This window comes from Benincasa hispida, chromosome 4, assembly GCF_009727055.1.
Source record: "Benincasa hispida cultivar B227 chromosome 4, ASM972705v1, whole genome shotgun sequence".
Taxonomy (NCBI): Eukaryota; Viridiplantae; Streptophyta; class Magnoliopsida; order Cucurbitales; family Cucurbitaceae; genus Benincasa; species Benincasa hispida.
In genome coordinates, this window is record NC_052352.1 from 65351529 (window position 1) to 65361957 (window position 10429).

The 10429-nt window shown below is 36.1% G+C and overlaps 1 protein-coding gene across 1 annotated transcript; it reads left to right on the forward strand.

Moving 5' to 3' along the window:
- Positions 1 to 473: 473 nt before the first annotated feature.
- On the forward strand, positions 474 to 2193 carry LOC120074931 (aspartic proteinase PCS1-like). The gene has a single exon (XM_039028035.1). The coding sequence runs from the start codon at positions 763 to 765 to the stop codon at positions 2056 to 2058; it is 1296 nt and encodes a 431-aa protein (XP_038883963.1). The 5' UTR covers positions 474 to 762; the 3' UTR covers positions 2059 to 2193.
- The last annotated feature ends 8236 nt before the right edge of the window (positions 2194 to 10429 follow it).

Below are 10429 nucleotides of genomic sequence, written 5' to 3' on the forward strand. Positions count from 1 at the left end.
CCAAATTCCAAAGATAAAAAGCAAAATTTTTAAAAATACATTTTCTTTGAATTTCAAATTTTGACTTTTTTTGAAAAAGAAACAGGGATAAAATAGTAGATAAAAAAGCTTAAAAAAAATGGAGAGAGAATAACTTTTAAAAAATGAAACTACAAAATAAATGATTATTAAACGACATTTAGAATTCTAATAATACCTACTCTTTCCATTCATATGTCTAATATTTTTCCAAAGTAATTATTTAAATTTATGTAAATTAGTTTCTAAAGTATAATTAATTACAAAATAATAAAATAGGAAAAAATAACAAATCAAACAACCATTCCTTTTTCGCAATATTACCAAACCCAAAAACCCAATCTTGCAGCCTTGAAAGGCACACGAGTCTTATTCTCAATTCATTTGATTTTAAAAGTTTCTATTTCCATAGCGATATATTATTATTATTATTATTATTATTATTATTATTATTTTGCAAACAATATGCCTCGTTGTTCGTGTAAAAAATTTAAATGTGGGTGTCGCATTACATACCTCAAATTACAAAAATTATAAGAACGTAAATTAATAAGACAACATTTTTGCCTCTCTCTTAATGCACGTTTTCGTATTCAAAACGCACTGTTTTAACGACACACATAACCCACTGTTTCCTCTGTTATTTCAGTCCCAAACCCAACGAACAAATCCATACCATTTCAAACCCCTTCCCCCTTTTCCTTCACTTCTCTGTGATTTTAGATTCGATTCCATCACGAAATCATGGCCTTCTTCTTCCTCCTCCGTCTACTGCAACTTCTCATCTACGGTCTGTCTTTAAAACAGAGCCTCTGTTTTTCTGCAACTCAGATGACCCTGGTTTTGCCTCTCAAAACACAGATGGGTTTGATTTCTCAGCCTTCCAATAAGCTCAGTTTCCACCATAATGTCACTTTGACTGTTTCCTTAACTGTTGGCTCGCCTCCTCAACAAGTCACCATGGTTCTCGATACAGGGAGTGAACTCTCATGGCTTCACTGCAAAAAATCCCCAAATTTAACCTCTGTTTTTAACCCACTTTCCTCTTCTTCTTACTCACCAATCCCCTGTTCGTCCCCCATTTGCCGCACCCGAACCCGAGATTTACCCAACCCGGTTATCTGCGACCCGAAAAAGCTCTGCCACGTCTTTGTCTCTTACGCCGATGCATCGTCGCTCGAGGGCAACCTCGCATCGGACACGTTCCGAATCGGTTCATCGGCTCAACCCGGAACTTTATTCGGGTGTATGGATTCGGGTTTCAGTTCGAATTCAGAGGAGGACGCGAAGACCACTGGATTAATGGGTATGAACAGAGGATCGCTCTCGTTTGTTACGCAATTGGGTTTGCCGAAATTCTCTTATTGCATATCGGGTAGTGATTCTTCAGGGGTTCTTCTTTTCGGCGACGCACCTGTTTCGTGGCTTGGGAATTTAACCTACACGCCTTTAGTTCAAATCTCAACCCCATTACCCTATTACGACCGAGTCGCTTACACCGTCCAACTCGACGGAATCAGAGTAGGGAACAAAATCCTCCCACTCCCGAAATCAATCTTCGCACCAGATCACACCGGCGCCGGACAAACCATGGTGGATTCAGGTACCCAGTTCACGTTTCTTCTGGGACCAGTCTACACAGCTTTGAAAAACGAGTTTCTAGAGCAAACGAAAGGGGTTTTAATCCCACTGGGTGATCCAAACTTCGTGTTCCAAGGAGCAATGGACTTATGCTACAGAGTAGCAGCGAAAGAAGGGAAGCTACCGCCGTTACCGGCGGTGAGTCTGATGTTCCATGGGGCGGAGATGGTAGTCGGAGGGGAGGTTCTGCTGTACAGAGTACCGGGAATGATGAAGGGAAACGAGTTGGTGTATTGCCTAACATTTGGGAATTCGGATTTGTTAGGAATAGAAGCGTTTGTGATAGGGCATCATCATCAACAAAACGTGTGGATGGAATTTGATTTGGTGAAATCAAGGGTTGGATTTGTAGAGACGAGGTGTGACTTGGCAGGTCAAAGATTGGGATTGGGCCTTTAAAAAAAGCCCAATTTAAAAAAGGACTGTCCAATCCATGGCCCACCTTAAGGGAGGGGGTGGCCCATTGATCGGACAGAAAAAGTTTTTTTTTTTTTTTTTTATTTTTTTTATTGCTATGTGAGATTCTCTGAACAACAACATTGTGGACACGTCAGGTTCTTTTTTTTTTCTTTTTATTATTATTTTTACAATGTTTTGTTTATTGGGTTTGGTGTTGAGTCAGTGAGTTAGTACAAATTTGAATTGTATATAATAATGTATATTAAATATGACCAAACATTAGTGCTGTTTATTTTTATTATTATTATTAAAAAAAAAATTAAAAAAAAAAGGTTATGTTCTGACTTTTGGCAGTAAAGATAAAGTTGGTAATTTGCCAGCTCACACTTGTTAGTCCTTAGCTTCACCCCTTCACCTGCCGCCCCTGTTTTTAGTTCAATCCATTTCTATTTAGCTTTATGATTAATTTTAGACAAAGAATCAGTTAAATGAAAGTCAATTTATACACACTTCATCTCACTCCTGTTACATTGCTTTTTGTTCTTAAATTTACTCACTACTATATAAGGTTTCTTTTTTTCCTTTTCAGGTAACTGAAAGTTGTAAATATTACATCTTTTTTCTTTTCGAAGTATACTAGAAAGTAAAAACTAAAAATCTAAGAGGTGTTTGGTCAATAAATTGAGAGTAAGAGTTAAGAGTAGAATTGCGAACTTCACTCATTGTTTCATCTAAGGAGTTTGTGGATCCATGACTAAAGATTCATCTACTTTATGTTGTTTTGAAATCAATAAATAAAAATAAGTAGAAAAACGTCATATAGAGATTTACATAATTTACTAATAGTGCAAATTATAGTTTATAGGGTTAAGAGAATTTATGTAGCACACTTCTCTAAATCATAAGGTCAAAATCGTAAATAATGTAAATATAACAAATACGAATACAACTTAGGTCTTGTATTTAGTCGTTCAAAATGTCAAACAACAGAGTTAATGCATTCCAACATATGTCTTATTAAGACCTTACATTGTTGGACTCGAAGAGTTTACAATTTATTAAACTCTACAACTTATTGAAGTTGACAAGTCCATTTGTCGTGGTTTCTCAAGTTTTAAGGTGCAAGAGGATGAATTTGATAGATTTTAAAATAAAATTGATATATGTTGATAAATGTATGGATAAAAATGGATATTTTCTGAAAAAGAAGGGACTCGATGGAGATTTTAGAATTAAAAAATATGTTTTGGTTGAAATTTGAATCCAAGTTTTAGAGAAAGGGAAAAGTTGGTGGATGTGGTGAGGCTAGTAGTATGAGTATCACGTGAGACGAAGATCACAAGGGCGTGTGGTTTGCTTTAAAGGAAAGATGCAAGTTGCCAGGCAATCAGAGTCAATCAATCACACATGTCACTATAATAAGACTTCTAGTTTTGATTTTGGAGGATAAATTATACAACCATAATAATTGCTTGCGGCTTCTAAATTCAAAATACCTATTTCTTATAATTCCATGCTTAAACACTCTTCAAATCTCACCAAATAATTTCTTTCCATGGAACCCTAATTCACTTATTAAACGTCAATTTCCATTCTAATGTCTAAGTTAGTACCATGAGTGACTCATTCAGCTAAATACTAAAAGAAGTAAGATCGTTTCTCTCCTTTAGAGAGTACTTATTCTCCCCTTAAGAATGATTAAATGGAGCTATTTATAAGTTTGTCCTCTGACACATGCTCACAATTGTGTGTGATGACAGGAGGAGTCATGGATGCTTCTAGTGTTTAAGGTTGTAGGATATTAATTCGCCCTCGACTCATTTACTTCCTAATTTATATATATTTACCAACTTAGTTGGTTGGTTAGATCCTGAGGCACTAACATTTTCCCTTTCGGGATGTATGCTCCTTCTTTCAAAGTATATTTTGGGATTGGGTTCGCTCGTGGGATTTAGCCCTTACCTTGGGCAACACTCAACAAAAGGTAAGAGTTTTTTTTTTTAAAATGATACATGGATATGTTAGTGACTAAAAAATTTATGGTTCGAATTTCCTATATGATTGTACTAAAAAAAGAAAAAGAAATAGTGTTTCTATATTTCTATGCCATCCAAATTATTAACTAGAGACTAATTTTTAAAAAGAAACAAAGGATTTCTTAATTCATAGAAGAGTTGTTTTGAAGAAAGATATATTTCTGGAAATGAATGAGTGGAATAAAAAAATTGTGTTTGTATATTTGACTCAATTTGATAAATATGTATGGTATTGTTTGTGTTGGGTCTCTCTCATGGGACCCTCTAATTCTCTGTACTTGCTTGGCTTCATGCCCAACAAACAAGAAGCTATAAAGAAGCATTTATGTCTTCCAATGGAGTTTATAATTGATTTAATCCCATTTAATAACAATTCTTTTTTTTTTTTTTTTTTAGTTTTCTATTTCTTGAAACTACGTACGTTTGTTTTTCTTACATTATATATATATGTATGAATTCTAAGAGATAATGCCATTATAAACTTTTGGAATGTTTTTTTAGTTATTTTAAAATAAAAAAAAAGAGTGTTTGGGGCGAAGCGAAGGGAATTCAAATACAAAGGCTCAAACAAGTTTGGTTGTCCATCTACGACGATCAAAGATAAGGTTATGTAGATCAATCATCATCCGATGGCCAGTAGCTCTATTAAGCTCTGATACCAACTTATCACACCCCCACCCAAACTTACTTACTAACCATCTCTACTGAATATATCTTAATTCATCTAAGTTGGGAATAAAATTACTCCAATTTTTCATTAAAAGAAATTAAGTTTATACAGTTTATTAGGTTTTTACAAAACATTTGCCCAATCCATTTTGACCACAATTATATAATAAAGATTTAACTCATGGCAGACCTTATCTTCTCGCAGCAATCCAGACCCTTTTGCTACCTGCAGAGGAAAAACATAAAGGAAGAAAGGGAACTAAAAGACCAATGAGTAGTAAATAACTTACAGGATCTCTTTCAACCCTAGGAGACAAGTAGCTCAAACAACATGTCCACATAACGAGGTTATTACTCAAACCTCAAGCTTGAACGAGTTCGTTCCTTGTTATACCTACAGATATGGTAGATAATTAAACATATCTTTTTTATTACTATGTGCACATAGATTCCCCCTCTTATGGGCTCATAAGGTAGACTCATCAATCCTCTGACCATCCCATACGAGGTTTCCTTCATAAGCTCAGGAACTAGGTCCAATGACCCTTTAACCATCCCGTGAGATTCTATCACAGGCTCAAGAGTGGTCCTCTATGAAGGAACTTGATTTACAAGATCCATGAGCGGAAGCGGATCGTCCAAATCCCATTTCGATTGAAAACAAACGTTTACAGTAAATAGTACAGATTATGCATCATAACATAAATTACAGCATGCGTTTGAACAACAAAAAGGGTTTAAAGATTATACCTTTGAAGAACTCTTCTTCACGTAAATCCCTTGAACTGTCACGAACTCTTCGAACCAAAAGAGGAAGAACACTGCCACTTGATTTCCTTAGTATTCTCAAGGTGAGAACCCATGAGTGGTAGACTCTGGCTATTTTGGTTAGGAGGAAGTTTAGGAATTTGGAGGAGGAAGACCATTCAAGAAGAAGACTATCGTATAGAGAAGTTCTTCAATCGTTTAGAGTCAATGAGCCTATCGTATAGTCTCTCTGTTTTGTTTTTCGTGAATCTCTCTATGGAAAAATAAGATCTTATTTTATTTATCCCAATTTTCCACAAAACCACTTAACCATCCACTAATACATGAAGCTAAACGATCGTTTAGCTACTGAAGCTCAATGACGATAAGAACAAAGGCTGATTTTCGGGAACTGCAACTCGGCCTCTTCGCTTGTTTCTTCGATTTACAGCTTAATTTCAACTCTAATCACTTCAAATAAATTACAAACTCTTGGGAATACATCAAAGCTCATCAAGCAAGAGCCAATTACAAATTTAAATGAGAAATTAAAGAGAATTAAACAGCCAAAACTCAAAAAACCATATCAGCGCACCAGTTTCATATTTCTCATATAAAACACCCACTAAACCAAAATTAAATCGAATTGAATGCTTATTTGATGCTCTGATACCAATTCCAAATGCCACCCGTAGGGGGACACCTACGGTGCCTCGAGGTCGAGGATAGATATCACGGTGTGAACTTTTAGGGAGAAACGTGTAGAGGTAAAAGTGAAGTATCATATACTTCATTTTCCTCCCACTGGATGTTCTACCTAGGGTTCATTAACTTAGAAAATCCGGCTACTGATTTTATCTAAGTGATTTGTTTAATTTGCTAAAAAACAACACTTTCTTTTTATCATCAAACAATTTTGATTCAAGTCTTACTAAACTTTTTAACAGAATTTCATCAAATTTGCATGTATGTGTTGGGGTCGATGCCCTAAAGTCTCGTGTCTTATAGTTTGTAAGCAGTTTGTATGAACGCTTATGTTGTATAATATATGATATTTACTTCACATCTTGTTTTTTGCTCAGTTGCATGTTTTATTTGCTTACCACAAACCAATAAACATAAATCCTTGGTTATCTGTATGTGACTCAAGTATGTATGTGGTGACATAAAAGTGGATCATGTCTTGAGAGATAACCAAAATGGTCTGTAGTATATGGATATAGGAGGAAAACCTTATCTTGGTAACGCTACGAATTCGGCTCGCTTTGTGGAATGGTCACAAGTGTTGTGACTTGTCATAGATGGTCTGATCCTGATCATTCGTGTTGGGGACTTGCGAACGGGGGCATCCTATACAAAAAGTTTGTATAAGACCTGACCACGAAGTGTTAACATCTCGTTATATAACACCGTTCATGACAGAGACTTCACTTCACTAGGATGACCATAGGTAACATGATCTCAATCCTGAGTGGGTTGGGAACTCCTGCCATTGAGGCGGTCCTTTGATTTGTATGGGTGCGAGTGGCCAGGTTACCGATTCAAACCTACCATTTTGAGGATTCGTCTGATTTGGGAGCTGGGAACTCAACTACACAAGATGGAATTCACTCCTTCCCCAAGGCAGGGGTAAGTAGATAGATAGCTCACTTAAAGGCTGATTCTAGAGCTTGAATGATGTGGCACCACACCCCTTCTCTTGGCTTGAGAGGTGTTCACACATAGTTGGACTATGTTGTATTGTTCATTAGAGGAATTAGTGGTACTTAAGGAATGAGATGTAACTACAGGGGAAAAACATTAATTTGGCCCTGTTGTACTTACGAGCATCTGTGAAGAGTCATCGTACTCATGATTGGTTATATCCGATGGACACTAAAATATATTTGTGGTAAGAAGAGTTCAGCTTTTGGTCTTTAGTGGAATACCTGATAGTTAACGGACGGTGGATCTCGTGGCTAAAGAGTTTAGTCAGCTATTCACGGATCGTTGGAGCTTCGAGCCACAGGTCCATTAGGTCCCCTAGGTAGCTTAGATAAAGTCGAGAATCAGTGTTTGGGTTAATTTGAAATGTTCAAATTGACAAGAGGAAGTTCGATTATATATGATATAATTGGACTGGTTAGTTATATATGATATAATTGGCTAAATGTATGAGATACATTATTTTGGAGGAAATTAGATATAAATATGATTTATATCAAGTAGAGGAGAAATTACTATAGTAGATATGTGTTATCAAACTATAGGGTAAAAATATGATCTGATTATATTTATTAATAATTTAATTGATTAATTATATGATAATTAACCTAAAATCTCTCTCGGACGTGTGTCAGTGAGGAAAAACGTTGGTTATTGTAACCGAAGGAAAAAAATGAAATTTGTTTCATTTTGAATCATTCAAAAAGGTTCGAAAAAAGATTGGAAGGTTTGCATTAGCGTGAAAATGTAAACGATTGCTTAAAGTCGAGAGCCTATATGATAGTCGCTCAGCGCCTAAACGATCGCCTACCTAACGCCTAAACGATCGGTTATCTTTCTTAAAAGATCGCATATTGTGTCGTGTTTGCTAAACGATCGCCTACTTTTTTCTAAACGATCGTTCAGTAAAATTTACACGATCGTGTAGTTTCTATACGATAGCTTCATATTCTCACCCACTTGTTTATCGCCTACACGATCAGTTCTTTCTTCTACCTCTACCAAACTCACCAAAGACCACACTTTGGGTTCTCACTTTGAGAATACCTGGGGCTTCTTTCTGGTGGTGTTGTCCCTGCTGCGTTCATGTGTTTGCAGTTGTTCGTGTTGCTGTAGTCGACACATCTGCTGGGCGTTGGTTGATCGGGTAAAGGTTTTCCACTGCGTTGAGTTCCAAAGTTTGAAGACTGTCTTTAACTAGTATGAAAACTCTCTCCCTTGTTATTTCTTGTTAAAAGTATGCCGTTAATTACAGTTTGTTTGCATAATTGTGCGTTTAAATGTATATGGTGTATTTTGGTCATAGTGAAATTGGAGCGATCCGAACGTACTCATAGAACTCTTCGGTAAGAGATCTTTCAATTGGTATTAGAGCCAGGTTAGGGAAGGAGAAGAAGTCCTCGACCCGCAACAGATAGAGGTTAAATCGTCCGCAGGTACATAAACAGCTTGAATAGAAGTTATGGACCCTTCCTTGATAGAAGTAATTCTTTCTTGTAAGGAACCCATTTTGATACTAAGAGTCAGTTGATAACCCACAGCCGAAGGCATATGTTGCAACGAAATTACATTTACGTTCTTGGTGGATGCATTTCTACACTGTTTAATCGTTAAATTTCTGTGGATGTGCGAGATTAATGGATGTTTTTGTGGATGATTAGCCTCGGTTTGATTTAATTCTTTTACATTTGCAGTTGTTTATAAAGGCCCCTGCGTTTTTGGGATTAATAATTGTTATCGAGTCTGTATTCAAAGTCTGTTTGAAGTTTTGAGTCCTTCGTGAAGAAGATCGGAGCAAGTGTTGCAGTTCTTCGAGGAAGGAGGCGATCAAGGGTTGATTGCATCGTGCAGATGATGGAGTATGCGATCGTTGTTGATCGCATCGGTTAAACGATGGGATATGCGATCAAGGGTTGATTACATCGTGTTGACGATCGGGTACACGATCGCTGAGTATCGCGTCGTGTAAACGATGGGATGCTCGCGTATCATTTAACGCGCGCACGCACTGGACAATTGTTTAGGCCAGAAAGCTTTATCGCTTAGTAACTGACTAAACGATCGCTTAGTAACGCAAGGTAAATCGTTTACCTGTTGACTCGTTAAGCGATCGCATTGACGATCAGGCTTTACAACCTCATTGTCGTCTACACGATCATTTAATTTTCCTTCTATCATCTAGTGCGTGCTGGACGATTGTCTACCTACGACGTTTACTACACGATAGTTCTCCTGGCGGTTTAAGACTCGGTTCACCTATGAACCAGTTTGCTCGATGAAAAATGTAATAGATAGGGTTATTTCATTCCGATTTTTTTGTAAAGAATCATCCCGGTTCATTAATCCTTTATTTAATACATACGATGTATGTTTTTTATATGTCATATGGTATGCACATATAGTACATCCCACTTTAGGTTATGCATTGGCCATGTATCATCCCTTTATTGTAATTATTATAATTTAGAGAAGCATGATTTAATTATGTAAGAGCATGCTCATGCATCATACAATATAAGAGTTATATTTATGCATTCATAAAAAGCATTGACAAGTATCATCTTTATATTATAATTGTTATAGTATAAAGGTGAATGATAGCATGTTTACTTGGTTGTTACGCATTATATAAAAGTTATATATAGTAATGACCGGACATTGAATGAAGCATGACACAGGTTACTTTATAACTGTTATAAAAACCTCGTTGTGCGCAATGATTTTTAATTGTTTCTTTTTAAAAGTTTAAAGGAAATTAGAACTAAAAAGAAATAAGAAAGATATGCATGCTCACTTAGGTTTAAATCATGGTTTTAAAGTGTTTAAAACTTGGATCACATAGACCTAAGATCACGGTTCTAATATGATTAGAAACCCTAAGGCTTTAATTTTTTAATCAGTTTAATAGGATTAAATTGGCTAATAAAATGTTAAAGTGTAGCAAATCTATCTATAATGGATCTTTTGTCTAAGGCGAGTTCTATCTAGGTTGGGGTATTTAAGTTGACGGAAACGTAACACCCCTACCTGGGAATTTACCTGAAAAGGTGAATTAGATAGATTTGATGCATGCATGCAAGTTAAGGACAGTCCATTAAAGTGTTTAAATGTGACTACTTGAACTTTTTCATGTTTCATAGACAAACGTTGTTTATGAGCAGAGTTTAAAAAGATGACTTAGACTAAAATCAGTAGCCGGATTGTCTAGGTTAATG